At 42.2% G+C, this 19467-nt stretch overlaps 1 protein-coding gene across 4 annotated transcripts in view; it reads right to left on the bottom strand.

Moving 5' to 3' along the window:
• The window catches only part of LOC106599493 (cyclin-Y), a 40548-nt gene extending 21290 nt beyond the window's left edge, over positions 1-19258 (bottom strand). Inside the window, exons 1-2 of one of the 4 annotated variants that reach the window (XM_014190761.3) lie at positions 18941-19258; positions 18567-18750 (exon numbers count right to left, since the gene is read on the bottom strand). In XM_014190761.3, coding sequence (XP_014046236.1) covers positions 18567-18720 — 154 coding nt within the window. In that variant the 5' untranslated portion in view covers positions 18721-18750; positions 18941-19258. The remainder of the gene's footprint in view (positions 1-18566; positions 18751-18940) is intronic. The other 3 variants (XM_014190763.3, XM_045714631.2, XM_045714632.2) reach the window with 3 other exon arrangements.
• Positions 19259-19467: the final 209 nt, after the last annotated feature.

Raw genomic sequence — 19467 nt, 5'->3', positions numbered from 1 at the left:
GTACTTAAAAAAGCCGGGGAAGACAACTGCTTTCCAGAGTCTTTCTCTCAAGCAGTGATTACTGTAATCCACAAGAAAGGGAAAAACCCGCTAAAGTGCGCCTCCTATAGACCAATCTCTCTCCTTAACACAGATTGTAAACTGGTCACCAAGATGCTATCTAAGAGACTGGAGTCATGTCTTCCCCTGTTGGTCAACCCAGATCAGACTGGCTTCATAATTAATAGACTGTCCTCCAATAATCTCAGAAGGTTCTTTGATATAATTCACCTTGCTAACAAAAACAAAATACCTAGTGTCGCAGTCTCCCTCGACGCTGAAAAGGCCTTTGATAGGGTTGAATGGCCATACCTCTTTCGCGTCTTGGAAAAGTTTGGTTTAGGTACTGTTTTTGTAAATTTGATAAAATCACTCTACAAATCTCCTAAAGCTAGGATTGCTACCAATGGGATTACTTCCTCCTCTTTCCCTCTCTATAGGGGGAACAGACAAGGTTGCCCAATTAGCCCCCACCTCTTTGCCCTCGCCATCGAACCGTTGGCTGAGGCTATTAGATCGTGCCCTGACATACATGGCTTTGAGGTGGGCCCCCATACCCATAAACTATCACTCTTTGCGGACGACCTTATCTTATTTCTAACAAACCCAGAACACTCCCTCTCTCACTTGCAGATCCTACTACAGTGTTATAGCTCTTTCTCTGGATATAAGGTTAACTTCGATAAAAGCGAAATCTTACCGCTGTCTGTCTTTGACCATCATACCATCAAGCACAAGTTTCCTTTTCGATGGTCGCCTCTGGGCTTCACATATTTGGGCATAATGGTGGATGGTAACCTGAACAACCTCTATAAACTCAATCTGGCCGGCTTGTTGCAGAAGGTGGAGGGTGACCTGTGTAGGTGGATGGACTTGCCTCTCACCCTACTGGGTAGAATCAATGTGATTAAAATGAATATCCTGCCCAGATTTCTATATTTGTTTCAATCTCTCCCTATCCCTGTGCCCGCAGCATTCTTTTCCTCTCTTGACAAGCTGACCAGACGGTTTATCTGGCATGGCAAAACCCCGAGGGTTAGCCTGGACAAACTGACCCTGGATTACGGTCAAGGGGGCTTAAACCTCCCCAATTTTAGAATGTACTACTGGGCTGCTCAGTCTAGGTTTCTGGCTCAGAGGTTTGACAATGGTCCCTCCCCCTCATGGTTGAACATTGAAAAGCTTGAGATGAATGATGACACGGGGGCAGAATTGTTTTACAAATGGGACAGAAAATCTATAAAAACCATCACAGACAACCCTTTAATCATACATTCTGTCCTGGCATGGTGTAAACTGCATGAGCTGTTCGGACGAGGGGGATTTCTCTCCCCTAAAACCCCTTTATGGAACAATAGATTGATCCCTATGTTTTTCCAGAATAGTAACTTTAGACCATGGTCTGATAAGGGGATCACTCTTCTGGAACACTGTTATGAGGAGGGAGTTCTTATGTCTTTTGAACAGCTGAAACAGAAATACCACTTGTCTAACAGGGACTTCTTTAGCTACCTACAACTACGAGACTTTATTAGGGTGACTCTCAAGGGACAATGGAACCTACCTAAGATGTCACCTATTAAACAATTCTGCCATGCAGACCAACCACTACTCAAGACCATTTCCCGTGTTTACGATGCTCTAATGTCAGTACTAACACTGCCTGAGCTAGATAAACCCCGACTTAGATGGGAAAAAGATCTGGGTATTGATCTTGATGAGGGCCTATGGAGTGACCTATGCAGGGATGGTGTTACATCCACATTGAACTCCAGATACAGATTGATCCAGTTTAATTTCCTCCATCAGCTCTATATCACCCCATCTAGACTGCACAAGTTCAATCCTGATATCTCCTCCCTATGTTTTAGATGTGGCTCAGATGAAGGAACATCCCTCCATTCCACTTGGCAGTGTTCAAAACTACATGGTTTCTGGCAGGGGGTATGCGATACCATATCCTCAATCCACGGGGTTGCATTCCCTTTAGACCCCGAGGTCTGCCTACTGGGTAACTATACTAACACCAATCTTAGGCAAAGTCATACTATAAAGCTAACAGAAATATTGCTAGCGATTGCCAAGAAATGTATTGCCTTGAAATGGAAATCGGATTCCCCCCTACCAGTGGCAATGTGGCTATCGGAAGTTAATAGTTGTATCCCACTGGAGAAAATCACTTACTGCTTGAGGAATAAGTTAAAGACATTTTACAGAATTTGGCAACCTTTTATTGACTATATGGAGAATCTCCCCCCACACCACATTGATTGAATCTCCTATATAATTCTTATATAATGTTTCACACGTAATGTATAATATGTAGCTTACAGCAGGTGACCATATGAATCAATGTCTCATTATTATTATTATGATTTATTTTATTGTGATTTATGTATCATGTATGTTTTTTATGTATTATGTATGCCCGTATATATAATTTTTATTTTTTATTACGCTCGTCTGTTACCGTCACTTTGTCCTTTGTTGTCTAACATATTTTCACTTTTGTTTTGAATGTTCTTAATTGGAAAATGCAAAAATAAAATATATAAAAAAAATAAAAAAAAGTACCTTAGAAAAAACTATCAATCTTAACATAATCACTAGTTAACTACACATGGTTGATGATATTACTAGTTTATCTAACGTGTCCTGCGTTGCATATAATCGATGCGGTGCCTGTTAATTTCTCGCATTTGCGAAAAAAGCACTGTCGTTGCACCAATGTACCTAACCATAAACATCAATGCCTTTCTTTAAAACCTGCATATTTAGTTAATATTGCCTGCTAACATGAAATTGTGTCACTTATCTTGCGTTCATTGCACGCAGTCAGGGTATATGCAACAGTTTGGGCCGCCTGGCTCGTTGCGAACTAATTTGCCAGAATTTTACGTAATTATGACATAACATTGAAGTTTGTGCAATGTAACAGGAATATTTAGACTTAGAGATGCCACCCGTTAGATAAAATACAGAACGGTTCCGTATTTCACTGAAAGAAAAAACGTTTGTTTTCGAGATGATAGTTTCCGGATTCAACCACATTAATGACCTAAGGCTCGTATTTCTGTGTGTTATTATGTTATAATTAAGTCTATGATTTGATATTTGATAGAGCAGTCTGACTGAGCGGTGGTAGGCACCAGCATGCTCGTAAGCATTCATTCAAACAGCACTTTAGTGCGTTTTGCCAGCAGCTCTTCGCAATGCTTCAAGCTGTTTATGACTTCAAGCCGGGTGGGTATAATTTGCGGAACGTTCCAACAGGAATCTATTCCAAAAACTTCGGAAATAACAAGGTTGCCAAAAAACAACACATACAAAGTTGTATAGCGGCAGAATAAGATACCGGGTAGGGAGTGGTCTATTTCATTGCGTTTTTCACTCATCACGTTTATTCCAAAAAATGTCTGTACTCGCTCTGGTTGCCTATGGACAAACATTAAGAATAAGCTACGTAGTGAGTTGAAGCCTATTCGGCAGCTAGTTAGCTAGGTTTGTATGTGTTGCTACTTTGTATGCGTTGTTGGTTGGCAACCTTTTACTTCACGTTTTTTGGAACAGATTCCTGTTGGAACGTTGCACAAATTATACTCACCCCTTCAAGCCTATCAACTCCCAAGATTAGGCTGGTGTAACCGATGTGAAATGGCTAGCTAGTTAGCCGGGTGCGCGCTAATAGCGTTTCAAACGTCACTCGCTCTGAGACTTGGAGTGGTTGTTCCCCTTGCTCTGCATGGATAACGCTGCTTCGAGGGTGGCTGTTGTCGATGTGTTCCTGGTTTGAGCCCAGGTAGGAGCGAGGAGAGGGACGGAAGCTATACTGTTACACTGGCAATACTAAAGTGCCTATAAGAACATCCAATAGTCAAAGGTATATGAAATACAAATCGTATAGAGAGAAAAAGTCCTATAATAACTACAACCTAAAACTTCTTACCTGGGAATATTGAAGACTCATGTTAAAATGAACCACCAGCTTTCATTCAGTATTGTTGTAATTGTCATTATTAAAAATAAATACATTCTAAAAAAATCGTCCGATTTTAATCGGTACCGGCTTTTTTTGGTCCCCCAATAATCGGTATCGGCGTTGAAAAATCATAATCGGTCAACCTCTAGTTGCAGGAAGAACATTTCTGCTTGAAAAAGCTAGCCTTGGCTTTTCTAACTGCTTGTTTCTAACTTCCCTGAAAAGTTGCATATCACGGGGGCTGTTCGATGCTAATGCAGAACGCCACAGGATGTTTTTGTGTTTGTTAAGGGCAGTCAGGTCTGGAGAGAACCAAGGGCTATATCTGTTCCTGGTTCTATATTTCATGAATGGGGCATGCTTATTTAAGATGGTGAGGAAGGCATTTAAAAAAAATAACCAGGCATCCTCTACTGACGGGATGAGGTCAATATCCTTCCAGGATACCCGGGCCAGGTCGATTAGAAAGGCTTGCTCGCTGAAATGTTTCAGGGAGCGTTTGACATTGGTCATTTGACCGCTGACCCATTACGGATGCAGGCAATGAGGCAGTGATCGCTGAGATCTTGATTGAATACAGCAGAGGTGTATTTAGAGGGCAAGTTGGTTAGGATGATATCTATGAGGGTGCCCGTGTTTACGGCTTTGGGGTGGTACCTGGTAGGTTCATTGATAATTTGTGTGAGATTGAGGGCATCAAGCTTAGATTGTAGGATGGCTGGGGTGTTAAGCATGTCCCAGTTTAGGTCACCTAGCAGCACGAGCTCTGAAGATAGATGGGGGGGCAATCAGTTCACATATGGTGTCCAGAGCACAGCTGGGGGCAGAGGGTGGTCTATAGCAGGCGGCAACGGTGAGAGACTTGTTTTTAGAGAGATGGATTTTTAAAAGTAGAAGTTCAAATTGTTTGGGTACAGACCTGGATAGTAGGACAGAACTCTGCAGGCTATCTCTGCAGTAGATTGCAACACCGCCCCCTTTGGCCATTCTATCTTGTCTGAAAATGTTGTAGTTGGGGATGACGATTTCAGAGTTTTTGGTGGACTTCCTAAGCCAGGATTCAGACACGGCTAGGACATCCGGGTTGGCAGAGTGTGCTAAAGCAGTGAATAAAACAAACTTAGGGAGGAGGCTTCTAATGTTAACATGCATGAAACCAAGGCTATTACGGTTACAGAAGTCATCAAAAGAGAGCGCCTGGGGAATAGGATCGGAGCTAGGCACTGCAGGGCCTGGATTCACCTCTACATCACCAGAGGAACAGAGGAGTAGGATAAGGGTACGGCTAAAAGCTATGAGAATTGGTCGTCTATGACGTCCGGAATAGAGATTAAAATGAGCAGGTTTCTGGGGGCGATAAAATAGCTTCAAGGTATAATGTACAGACAAAGGTATGGTAGGATGTGAATACAGTGGAGGTAAACCTAGGCATTGAGTGATGATGAGAGAGATATTGTCTCTAGAAACATCATTGAAACCAGAAGATGTCATAGCATGTGTGGGTGGTGGAACTGAAAGGTTGGATAAGGTATAATGAGCAGGGCTAGAGGCTTTACAGTGAAATAAGCCAATAAACACTAACCAGAACAGCAATGGACAAGGCATATTGACATTAAGGAGAGGCATGCTTAGTCGAGTGTTCATAAGGGTCCAGTGAGATTCAGACAGCTAGCCGGACCATAGGTAGCAAGCTGGCAGAAGATGGAGGGAGGTCTGTTTTTAGCCACCTCGTGCGTTTCCGTCGGTAGATTAGTGGAGTTCCGTGTGGTAGAGGGGACCAATCCAATTGGCAAAATAGTTATAGTTATAGTGGCCCAAGAAAATTGTCCGATAGACCTATTCAGATAGCAGACGATAAGACCGCTAACGATTAGCGGGCCGCAGATGGGCGTTCGGGTTACGTCGCGACGGAGGGGCCAGTTGGATAACTCCCTCGGGCAGATAACGTCGATAGTCCAATCGTGAAGGCCCGATGGGGCTCCGCATCGGCAGTAAAACGGGTCCGGATAGGTGATTGTAGCCCAGGAGTGGCTGATGGAACTCTTCAGCTGGCTAGCTCCGGAATAATTGATGTTAGCTCCGGGACCGACGTTAGCCAATAGTCACTCGGGTAGCAGCTAGCTAGTTGCAAGATCCAGGTGTAAATGTCGTTGTCATGTTGGAAGGTGAACTTTCGCCCCAGACTGAGGTCCTAAGCGCTTTGGGGTAGGTTTTCATCAAGGGGCTCTCTGTACTTTGCTCCGTTCATCCTTCCTTCGATCCTGACTAGTCTCCCAGTCCCTGCCGCTGAAAAACATCCCCACAGCATGATGCTGCCATCACCATACTTCACCGTAGGGATGGTGTCAGGTTTCCTCCAGATGTGAAGGTATTCAGACCAAATCTTGGTTTCATCAGACCAGAGAATCTTGTTTCTCATGGTCTGAGAGTCCTTTAGGTGGCTTTTGGCAAACTCGGGCTGTCCTGTGCCTTTTACTGAGGAGTGGCTTCTGTCTGGCCACTCTACCATAAAGGCCTGATTGGTGGAGTGCTGCAGAGATGATTATACTTCTGGAAGGTTGTCCAATCTTCACAGAGGAACTCTGGTGCTCTGTCAGTGGCCATCGGGTTCTTGGTCACCTCCCTGACCAAGGCCCTTCTCCCCCGATTGCTCAGTTTGGCTGGGCTGCCAGCTCTAGGAAGATTTCTTGGTGGTCCAAACTTCTTCCATTTAAGAATGATGGAGGCCACTGTGTTCTTGGGGACCTTCAATGCTGCAGACATCTTTTGCTACCCTTCCCCAGATCTGTGACGCGACACAATCCTGTTTCGGAGCTCTACGGACAACTCCTTCGACCTCATAGCTTGGTTTTTGCTCTGACGTGCACTGTCAACTGTGGGACCTTATATAGACAGGTGTGTGCCTTTCCAAATCATGTCCAGTCAATTGAATTTACCACAGGTGGACTCCAATAAAGTTGTAGAAACATCTCAATGATGATCAATCGAAATAGGATGCACCTGAGCACAATTTCGAGTCTCATATCAAAGGGTCTGAATACTTATGTAAATAAGGTGAGTGAGCGCGTGTGTTCAATGTAAGGACCAGTTGTGAAGTATTTTTGGCAAAGACTGAGATGTGCAATACAATTATTCATTACAGGGCGAACTACTGTAAAAGCTTCATGACATTTCTGGTTTTCTTTAATTGATTTATATGGTCAAATATAAATAGTAGGTCATTGAGGAAATGCATTAGACTGTGGAAGAGTAGTGTGAATATCAGGAATGTAACGTTTATGGCCCAGGCATTAGTAGAGTATCTGAAAGCAGCTAAACTCCTGACAAAGATTAAGCCTAGTTCTGGACTAAGAAAAACTTTCAATGGAGAATTTATGTCTGGGAAATCAGCCCTGAGAGTGTTGACAACTAGTCCATGTTATTACTCAAAACAAGTATTATGACACAAAAAATGGTTTGGCATGAATAGTATGGTTCAACTGGTTTCAGTTATGTTCTCTTCATGAGATAGAGCGGTGGAAACAAAGGTGCTTTAAGTCAGCCATTTACCCCGTGTTTTCTTTGACATTCCATTCATTCATAAAACACATGTAAAGTGACCACAGGCTTACTGTACAGCTTAATGTAAACATGGTGCGTTTAGGTAAATTCATCACCTTGGTTAAAGGTGACACAGAGTATATTATAGAACCTGTATGTATTTGGGACTTGTGGTGAACTGCAGCACACTTATCGGGAGTCAACTGTGGAACATTAATGGGATTCACAGCCAGCACTGCTGGTAAACTTTAACAAAGATTTAGGGGCACCCTATTCCCTTTATAGTGCACTACTTTTGACTAGAGCCCTTTTGACCAAGGCCCATAGGGCTCTAGTCAAAAGTAGTGCACTATGAAGAATTTCCACCTGAGAATTACCCCAGTGTGACTTCTCTGTTTCTGTCTCCACGGCCCCGGCACACGTGTCTCACTGGGTCATGGCCTCGGTGGACCTGCTCTGAGTTGGAGGTCAAGACCTGGTAACTGGTACTTTTCAGCTTTCATTTACATAACCCATGTTCACAGTGAACCCATGTTCACAGTGAGCCCTTGTTAACACCTTTCTATAATTAAAATCTCACAAAGCAACTGTCTTGATGATGCAGAGGTTGTTTATTCTGCTCTTTGCAAGTCACCAGTAGTTTACTCTCCCCAAGTCTTTAGTGTCCCACTCCTGATGGAAACAAAATAACACTACAGCTAACATTAACATAAACACTGGTGACACACTGGTGCTGGGTAAGTCTCAGGTGGAAAATCACCAAATATTATGTAGGGAACATGGTGCCATTTGGGATGCTGCCTGTGTAAGAGAAGGCTATCGCCTGTAGCGTAGGCCTGCTGTTCTCTGATAGGCTTTATGAATTAAGAATGGGACTGTTAAACAGTGCTGTGAACTGAGAGAGAGAGGCATAAAGAAGGAAAGAACAGAGGCTGGGGCTACCACAACACAGGCCACATATCACAGTCACATGTTTGTTTGGAAACTCTGGATGCCTGCGGGTGACAGGTGACTGGGGCAGGCAGGAGGGAGGGGGCCATTTTTATGTTGTTTCTGTTGGACTTAACAGCAGGGATTGAATAGATTTAAAGATTCACTACAGCAACAACAAATTTAGATTTGGTCCAAAACAATCAAGTTTTCAGTTTGAGAATACTGGTATGAAGATAATGGGAGAATGATAGAGCAGTCAATAAAATAAAAAAAGTAAGCTGTAAAATACTTGTAAAGCTATAACTTTTCCATATGATTGCAACAGGTCTTAAGTGTGAGGCAACGCTACAAAATCCCTGAAGAAATAACAACAACACTTGTTTCCACTGCCCTCTGTCTCTGTGGCATTTGATACTTTACAAGAGGACTCCTAAGGATCCAGTCCGGTGATGTCAACATGAGTAGTTAGTGTTGACCAGATGGTTACCGCCTGCCATTCTTTTGTGTGGCTCTCTCTACGCTAAAAGGATTCTCTTAATATTACTGACAGTTGCTGCAACTACTTTGCACATAAATTCATCTTTGTGTCAACTGAACAGAATAACTGAACAGAATGACACTTCCTTTTATAAACTCCTAACCCAAAGCAAAACATGCAAATGTAAGAAGAGTGAGAATGAACAAAAACAGCTACTACTCCCAAACTACTGTCTGTATCATCCATCCTGTCACTTAGCAAACACAGCATGTGTCCAAAATAGCACCCTATCCCTTATACAGTGCACTACCTTTGACGAGGGCCCATAGGACTCTGGTCAGAAGTAGTGCACTATAAAGGGAGTAGGGCGCCATTTTTGGATGCAGACCCATCATCAGGCCGTTGTCTAATCTCCCTAATACTGTTCCAACCGACAGCCCATTGTTGGGCTACAAAAGTTGACTGTAAGAGTGTAGTGGATGGTGGTGGGTCCAGTTTAGACAAAACGCTGAGCTGCGGAGCTCTGTCTAGGAGAGAAAGGCTCTGTGTCCCAAATGGCACCCTATTCCTTATATAGTGCACTACTTTTGACCAGAGCCCTATGGGTGAGACAGGTAGCACTGACAGGGCCAGACTGAGCCAAAGCACCATTAGTCTGTCAATCAGACATGTAACTAATTGCTTCAGTCTTCCCCTGAGAAGACTATTTCTCTGCGACTAAAGAATCCAAGACTCTTACTCAACATCAGACAGGGATGTCAACTCAGATTTGTATAATTGCATTATTTGTATAATGGCAAGTGAAAATAAGATTGCCAGTAAATTATTTCCTCTGAGCACGTTATTGAAGGCCAATGAGACCAATGCTTCTAAAGGGGTTATTCATGTGATGAGATGCTCACTGATGGGAATAAATGACTCTCCCTTAACTGGTCAATAAATCAATCAGCCACCTCTCGTACTCCTGCCAAGGCTTAAACTGTTAGACATGATTCAGTAGCAGTAAAGGGGAAGACGTAGCAGTAAGTTGGAATTTAACTTCTCTCCTCCCTGCAAACGTTGGACATTTCTTTTTGGACTGACATTTTCAATGGTTTAAGGCACACTAATTCCATGTACAGAGATGATTGGTTTGTGATTACAGCCAATATTTAATGTAAAAATGCTTACCTTTTCCTCTTCAAAACCAGCAGTTTTAATAGAGGGGTTATTAAAAGGAAATAGGACAGCGTCTGAGCCTCTACATTTGCATAATTTCAGATGAGACCGGTGTCTACAGACAGAGAAGTAGGAAGTAGGAGACAGGAGGGGAGGAATAGGGAGCGAGTGATGGAAGAGAAGAAACAGAAATGGAGTTGAAAGTGGTGGAAAATGTATGAAAGAACAGTGAGATTGACACAGTAGGAGAAATGGGGGACAGACAAACTGTACCATTTCAGGTAACTTGTACAGTTGAAGTCGAAAGTTTACATACACTTAGGTTGGAGTCATTAAAACACGTTTTTCAATCACTCGACAAATTTCCTGTTAACAAACTATAGTTTTGGCAAGTCAGTTAGGACATCTACTTTGTGCATGACAAGTACTTATTCCAACAATTGTTTACAGACAGATTATTTTATTTATAATTCACTACTTATAATTCACTGGATCACAATTCCACTGGGTCATAAGTTGACTGTGCCTTTAAACAGCTAGAAAAATTCCATAAAATTATGTAATGGCTTCAGAAGCTTCTGATAGGCTAATTGACATCATTTGAGTCAATTGGAGGTGTACCTGTGGATGTATTTCAAGTCCTACCTTCAAACTCAGTGCCTCTTTGCTTGACATCATGGGAAAATCAAAAGAAATCAGCCAAGAATTCTGAAAAAGAATTGTAGACCTCCACAAGTCTGGTTCATCCTTGGGAGCAATTTCCAAATGCCTGAAGGTACCACGTTCATCTGTACAAACAATAGTACGCAAGTATAAACACCATGGGACCACGTAGTCGTCATACCGCTCAGGAAGGAGACGCGTTCTGTCTGCTAGAGATGAACGTACTTTGGTGCGAAAAGTGCAAATCAATCCCAGAACAACAGCAAAGGACCTTGTGAAGATGCTGGAGGAAACCGGTACAAAAGTATCTATATCCACAGTAAAATGAGTCTTATATCAACATAACCTGAAAGGCCGCTCAGCAAGGAAGAAGCCACTGCTCCAAAACCGCCATAAAAAAGCCAGACTATGGTTTGCAACTGCACATGGGGACAAAGATCGTACTTTTAGGAGAAATGTCCTCTGGTCTGATGAAACAAAAATAGAACTGTTTGGCCATAATGACCATCGTTATGTTTGGAGGAAAAAGGGGGAGGCTTGCATGAAGAAGAACACCATCCCAACCGTGAAGCACGGGGGTGGCAGCATCATGCCGTGGGAGTGCTTTGCTGCAGGAGGGACTGCTGCACTTCACAAAATAGATGGCATCATGAGGTAGGAAAATGATGTGGCTATATTGAAGCAACATCTCAAGACATCAGTCAGGAAGTTAAAGCTTGGTCGCAAATGGGTCTTCCAAATTGACAATGACCACAAGCGTACTTCCAAAGTCGTGGCAAAATGGCTTAAGGACAACAAAGTCAAGGTATTGGAGTGGCCATCACAAAGCCCTCACCTCAATCCTATAGACAATTTGTGGGCAGAACTGAAAAGGCGTGTGCGAGCAAGGAGGCCTACAAACCTGACTCAGTTACACCAGCTCTGTCAGAAGGAATGGGCCAAAATTCAACCATCTTATTGTGGGAAGCTTGTGGAAGGCTACCCAAAACGTTTGACCCAAGTTAAACAATTTAAAAGCAATGCTACCAAATACTAATTGAGATTATGTAAACTTCTGACCCACTGGGAATGTGATGAAATAAATAAAAGCTGAAATAAATAATTCTCTACTATTATTCTGACATTTCAAATTAAATGTGAAATAAAGTGGTGATCCTAACTGACCTAAGACAGGGAATATTTACTAGGATTAAATGTCAGGAATTGTGAAAAACTGAGTTTAAATGTATTTGGCTAAGGTGCATGTAAACTTCCGACTTCAGCTGTATATCTCAACAGGCCTGAAGCACACAGAGCTTGTGACACATTACAAGACATTTTCTTCAAGGCATGAGTAGTGAGCATCATCTTATCTGATAATAAACCAGTCTATTTGACATATATAGGCTGTGATAAATGTAAGAGAGAATAAAGACAGTTGAGGAAAGGGTTTCTAGTTTTACTTACTTCCTGTTGACTACTCCATGTACAATGCACACGCTAGTCACATGGGGGGGAGAGAATAACATGGCAAGGGATTCATGCAGAGTCATAATAATTATTTAGACAGTTTCTGACCATATAATCCATGAAGGATGTTCCTTCTGCACCAAATAGTTAGTGCAATGAATGGTATCTAGCCACTACACTGATAAATACAAAGGAGCGGACATGTTTAGAACACCCCCAGAAGGCTACAGTTCTTCCCCATTACATTCAAGATGATATCACTCATCATCAATTACTCCCAAGTAATGAGCTATAAGTCGATTTCAAAGCCCCCAGCATGTTAGGTTTTTGAGTCCCAAATGGCACCCTATTCCCTATATAGTGTGCTACTTTTGACCAGAGCACTATGGGGAATAGGGTTCCATTTGGGACGCAAGCCGTGTCTTCGATCACTCAACACTGAGAGCCCATTATGGACTTAATAACAAGATACCATTACACAAACCTCACAGAGAGGAGAGACTCCCTGCATCCATAAACTTAAATAGGAGCGTCAGCTGATTCCTGCCTGGCGCCCTGGTCTGCAGAATGAACAATCATCTTAAGGCAGGATTCAGGAACACAGTAAGCTTTGTGTGACAGAGAGAACATAAGACTGCGTTGTCTCCCCCCCCCCCCCCCCCCATCTCCCTCTGAGAGTGTCTCTTTCTTTGTGACCATCTCTCTCTCTCCCTACCTCTCTTTCTCTACAAAATACGTTTTCGCTCAAAGATATTATTCAAATTTTAACTAGAGAGAAATTATATTTATTCTAGGATATTTCCTGAATATAGGACACATGATCTTTGGTATTGAACATGTCTTCTATACTCGGGTAATGAGAAAAAAGGGCCTTGCCAGTCGGCACCATTCTCAACAGAATAATTGTGTCCCAAATGGCATCCTCTTCCCTATATAGTGAACTACTTTTGACCAGGGCCCAGACACTTGTGAAAAGTAGTGCACTATAAAGGGAATGGGGTACCATTTGTCATGCGCGTATGTGAGGCAGATCTACCCAGGAGTCATCTCTGGACAAAGTAAGACATGCTCTGAATTTCTTCAAAAGCAGCCTGCCTGCCTGGCCCGTCAGTCTGAAATCTAATCTTAGTATCAGCCAAGAGATCAGTTCATACAGGGCAAGCATGGGGTTTGAAATAGTGTCGTGATGACCCCTGCTTAAAAACACAGGATGGAGAGTCACTTTGGGAAAGGGCCACAAAGCCATAAATGGGACATCACATAACCCAGGCTGCCCGGGTCAGACATAATATAACCCAGGCTGCCCGGGTCAGACATCACATAACCCAGGCTGCCCGGGTCAGACATCACATAACCCAGGCTGCCCGGGTCAGACATCACATAACCCAGGCTGCCCGGGTCAGACATCACATAACCCAGGCTGCCCGGGTCAGACATCACATAACCCAGGCTGCCCGGGTCAGACATCACATAACCCAGGCTGCCCGGGTCAGACATCACATAACCCAGGCTGCCCGGGTCAGACATCACATAACCCAGGCTGCCCGGGTCAGACATCACATAACCCAGGCTGCCCGGGTCAGACATCACATAACCCAGGCTGCCCGGGTCAGACATCACATAACCCAGGCTGCCCGGGTCAGACTCTGGCTTCTCATTCAAACAGAACTAGATCCAACCTTATACAAACAACTTTTAAGGCTTGATGAAGTCTTCATAAGGCCTTTATAGATGAATTCTTCAAAGTTGTTGGGTCGTTTCACGAAGAGGATATTTTAAGTAAAAATGTGCAGCACCAATATTAAATAAAACAATTATGTTATATTAAATGAAGCTTACTAATTCTACCACATGGAAATTCAATGAATCAATTGATTTAAATCAAATCAATTTTGTCTTTTTTTTTAACACACTTAACACACTTTTCTTCAAATTGTTACCATCATTGCAAATGTTCTTGCTTTGACAGTCATTTCTGAAGATAATTATTTATTTAATATGATTAGTGAATAATTTACATCTGTCCCTCATTTTAAGGTCAACCCTGTTATGTGAACAGAACTATTCCATTTAAAATTATTTTAAAAAAAAAATCATTTAAATAATAGTGTAGAAGCTGGTTCTACTATTTTTAGCAATTTTCTGGTGTTTGAGCTGAGTGAGTCGAGCATAACACGTCAACCCTGTTACCCATATATATTTCTAGCCTATGTCATTTTTGGGGTGAAGCTTGCATTCAATTGCTACTCCCGGTTGCCACAACAAGCTTCCATCTCCCCTGTCACAAGGAGATTTATGGCTGATTTAAGATGAAAACCTCAACCTGTTACGGTCAACCCTGTTACGGTCAATCTTGTTACGGTCAACCCCGTTATGGTCAACCCTGTTACTTTATTGGCACTTACTATTGGCACATTTTTTTATTCAAGCCCTTGAGATGGGAAAACAACATGTTTTTTATGAAGTTGAACATGTGCTCGTTATGACAGAATGTCATAATTAGGTGAAATTAATTTTTTTACCAAGTTACACTACACAAAATGTACTCTATTCATGGAACGACCCTGTAGTTCTTTTAAAAGAGGGACCCAGAACTATTTTGACAAGAGTATTCTAATAACAAATACTGAGATTTAGTCCATGAGAGTCTTGGGGTTAACAGTCCATCCTTTCAGAAGAGAATAACCCTTTTATAGTGTCTCATAAGACTCCCCATCTAAATGAAGGCATTAGTTTGTCTCTCTCAGTAGTGATTTGTCCCGCTGGGCATGCAATTTGCATCTACAGGCTTCATCTGCTGCTGTGGTAAGACAGCTACAGATAACACACACACACACACACACACAACTGCTGTGGTAGGACAGCGACAGACAGCCCCCTGATCAGTCTGTCGTTCAGAAGCACATCGCCATCCTGTCTGTGACCTCACTCGCAGACTTCGTCCCAAATAGCACCCTATTCCCTATTTAGTGCACTACTTTTGACCAGGGCTCTGGATGCTGTCTGACAGACACCCAACATTGTATAAACTGCCTTAATTTTGCTGGACCCTAGGAAGAGTAGCTGCTGCTTTGGTGTTTCTAGGGACTGCTCCAGAATAACATGCTGGGTGCATTAAACCCACACCACCAGATTATGGGCTTGCTGTTCTGTCCATTCCAGCTCTCAGAAGTAAGAGCCAAGGCAGAGTGAGACACAGCCTATAATTAAAACTGTACAGACAGTCACAGCTTCTATCCACCACTGCAGGTTCACTGTGGCTTGGACATACCCAGTGTTTGAATTGGACCGGTACACACTGGTACCGCCACCTCAAAATATTCTACTGCTTGAGTAACAGAATATCTTATAGAATATTGGATCAAATATTGTGGAGTACTGTCACCTAAATATATACAATACTGGGCGGGACACAAAGTGAGTACCGGCCTATATTTAAATCTACTTTAAACACTGGACATACCCATAAGAAATACTGATGAATGTTCAGTGGCCTGATGTCATGATAGGGAATGGGGGAAACCCCAATAGCAGTTGATGTCAAATGTGCAGACTTTGCAGTTCATGGATTTTCAGACACGCATGTTGCAGAGCAGATCTTACAATACTTCACTTCAGACAATTTAATCTCTACATGAGTCGGTCCAGCTTGAGTAGGTTATACCCATTTAGTAGACACTTTGAGAGTAAATGTATGAATTTTTAATATGTTTCAATAAAGAGTGCTATACCATGCCACCGTTGGTGTGTCTTTCATGCTCCAAGTGAAAACAAAGAGAAGCATTTATGAACAGGATGTTGTCTGCTCTGGTGCACCAAGGCTGTCCCCCAAATGGCACACTATTCCCTATAGTGCACCACTTTTGACCAGGACCTATAGGGCTCAGTCTCAGGTCAAAAGTAGTGCTCTTTAATGGGAATAGTGTGCTATTTGGGTCAACCCATATTTCAACATGTCACATGGGACTGAGAGGCAGACTGGATGCCCATGCTGCCTGCCCCCATGTATAGAAATACTTATGTAATAACATATGTAACAACACACATTCAGATAATCAGGCTGGCATAATGTATGCATTAAGTCAATCACAGAGATCCATTGCCAGGGGGAGGAGAAAGCCTTGCTGATAGGAATATGCATATATTATAAATCACCAATAAAGGTCCCACACTAGTAAATGTTGCCTACATGCAGCCTGGTCTCATACACTAGATGTAACATAGTAAATATAATCCTGGGTACTAAAATTCGTATGGTATGTTACATTTGGTATGGTTATATAAGACAGCTGGTTACTTAACCTGTTAGGGCTAGGGGGCAGTATTGACACGGCTGGATAAAAAACGTACCCGATTTAATCTGGTTACTACTCCTGCCCAGTAACTAGAATATGCATATAATTATTGGCTTTGGATAGAAAACACCCTAAAGTTTATAAAACTGTTTGAATGGTGTCTGAGTATAACAGAACTCCTATGGCAGGCCAAAACCTGAGAAGATTTCAAGCAGGAAGTGGCCTGTCTGAGAAGTAGTGTTTCATCTTGGCTCTTTTTATTGAAGACTCAGGATCTGTGCAATAACGTGACACTTCCTACGTCTTCCATAGGGTCTCAGAGCCCGGGAAAAAGTTGAACGATATCGAGGCAGGCTCTGGCTGAAACACTATCGCTTTTGGCAAGTGGCCACTCAGAGTACTATGGGCTTAGGCGCGTGCCCGCTTCGACCGAATGCTTTCTTTTCCTTTGTCTGTTTATCTAAACGCAGATTCCCGGTCGGAATATTATCGCTTTTTTTATGAGAAAAATTGCATAAAAATTGATTTTAAACAGCGGATGACATGCTTCGAAGTACGGTAATGGAATATTTAGAATTCTTTTGTCACGAATTGCGCCGTGTTCGTCAACCTTATTTACTCTTTAGGATAGTCTTTAGAACGCACGAACAAAACGCCGCTGTTTGGATATAACGATGGATTATTTTGGACCAAACCAACATTTGTTATTGAAGTAGAAGTCATGGGAGTGCATTCTGACGAAGACAACAAAGGTAATAACATTTTTCTTATAGTAAATCTGACTTTGATGAGTGCTAAACCTGCTGGGTGTCTAAATAGCTAGCCCTGTGATGCCGGGCTATCTACTGAGAATATTGCAAAATGTGCTTTCACCGAAAAGCTATTTTAAAATCGGACATATCGAGTGCATAGAGGAGTTCTGTATCTATAATTCTTAAAATAATTGTTATGCTTTTTGTGAACGTTTATCGTGAGTAATTTAGTAAATTCACCGGCAGTGTTCGGTGGGAATGCTAGTCACATGCTAATGTAAAAAGCTGGTTTTTGATATAAATATGAACTTGATTGAACAAAACATGCATGTATTGTATAACATAATGTCCTAGGGTTGTCATCTGATGAAGATCATCAAAGGTTAGTGCTACATTTAGCTGTGGTTTGGGTTTATGTGATATTATATGCTAGCTTGAAAAATGGGTGTCTAATTATTTCTGGCTCGGTACTCTGCTGACATAATCTAATGTTTTGCTTTCGTTGTAAAGCCTTTTTGAAATCGGACAGTGTGGTTAGATTAACGAGAGTCTTATCTTTAAAATGGTGTAAAATAGTCATATTTTTGAAAAATTGAAGTAATATCATATCTAAGGTATTTGAATAACGCGCCACTGGATTCAACTGGCTGTTGAGTAGGTGGGACGCATGCGTCCCACCTAGCCCATAGAGGTTAAGTAAAAACATTAAGTAGGGTGGTTGGTCAGGGTGGATGGGTGGGCATATAACATTAACGTCTAGCAACTCAAAGGTTGCAAGTTCAAATCTCATCACAGTCAACTTTAGCATTTTTTGCTAATTATCCAACCTTTCAACTACTTTTTACCTACTTTGCAACTACTTACTGTGTTAGCTAACCCTTCCCCTAACATTAACTAACCCCTCCACTAACCATAACCTTAACCCTTTAGCTAAACCTTCCCTCAACCCTAACTCCTAACCTAGCTAACGTTAGCCACCTAGACAGAATTCCTAACATATCGTACGGAATGGGTGCTGGACATCTACAAATTAATGCATAAAAATATGAAACTTAAAATAATTAAATGGAGTGTTTTGTTTTCCGTACAGAATAATACGAAATACTCTGAGACCAGGTTGCAGCGACATGTTATATTTATAGCCTACTTGGCAAGCCAAACCAATAAAACATTCAGTGTGAACTTCAAAATATTGAGTCGTGTTTCAAAACACTCACCACCATCACACGAGAACATTAAACATGAATAGGTCTACATTAGGCAATTATTTTATACTTTACCGTCGACATTCTCTCGGTCGCTGATGTGCTGCAGGTTACAGCCCGTATCCTCCCTACTCAACTCCGGCTCCGTGTTGTACGACTCCAGCCTCGAATGAGCGTTTCTCCGGAGCTTCGGACTTGAAGACACACAGCAAGAGGTCGTGCTCCCCATCTTTCCAATGCGTTACAATGTTGCTATTACCTATTGGAAGAACGACACCGGTAGTTCAAATCGCTACTTGAAGCGGGGAGGAGGATCAAAGCAACGAGGGTGAAACCACCGCCGCGACCAGCACATGAATACTGTCATTGATAAATCCTCCAACACCATCTGCGACTAAGCAGAGAAATGTTAAGCATTTTACACTGTAAACTGTTTGTAGCCAGCCTACCTTCTTCTAAGTAAGTCGGTTAAGCTTCTACAGTCGGCCAAGACCACGCTTTTGAACATGACTAAGGTTAACATTTAAATCATCCATGCCTGATGAGGAGGAGACATCGCGTTTTTATCAGTTGTAAAGGGAATGTAAATGGAGCTCTGCGATACACATGATCGTGAAGGCAACACAGTTGTAGCTTGAAAAGGTTCCGGTTCAAGTGGGTGGTTACAAATTAGCTCAGAACCTCCTGTCATGATCACATCAGAGACACATATTCCCAGATCACACAGACCCACAAAGAATTCCACAAACTCCCATATCTTTTAAGCAAAATACCGCAATGTGTAATCACAGCAGCAACATTTGTGGCACGTTGCCATGAGAAAAGGGCAACCAATGGAGCACAAACAACATCGTAAATACCACCAATATTTTTCTGTTAATTCAAAGGGCTTTATTGGCATGAGAAACATATGTTTACATTGCAAAAGCAAGTGAAATAAATAGATAATAAACAAAAGTGAAACAAATAATAAAAA

The sequence above is a fragment of the Salmo salar genome, chromosome 03 (genome assembly GCF_965601325.2).
Source record: "Salmo salar chromosome 03, fSalSal1, whole genome shotgun sequence".
Taxonomy (NCBI): Eukaryota; Metazoa; Chordata; class Actinopteri; order Salmoniformes; family Salmonidae; genus Salmo; species Salmo salar.
Note: the sequence above shows the minus strand (reverse complement) of the source record. Positions and strands in the feature narration are given on the sequence as shown.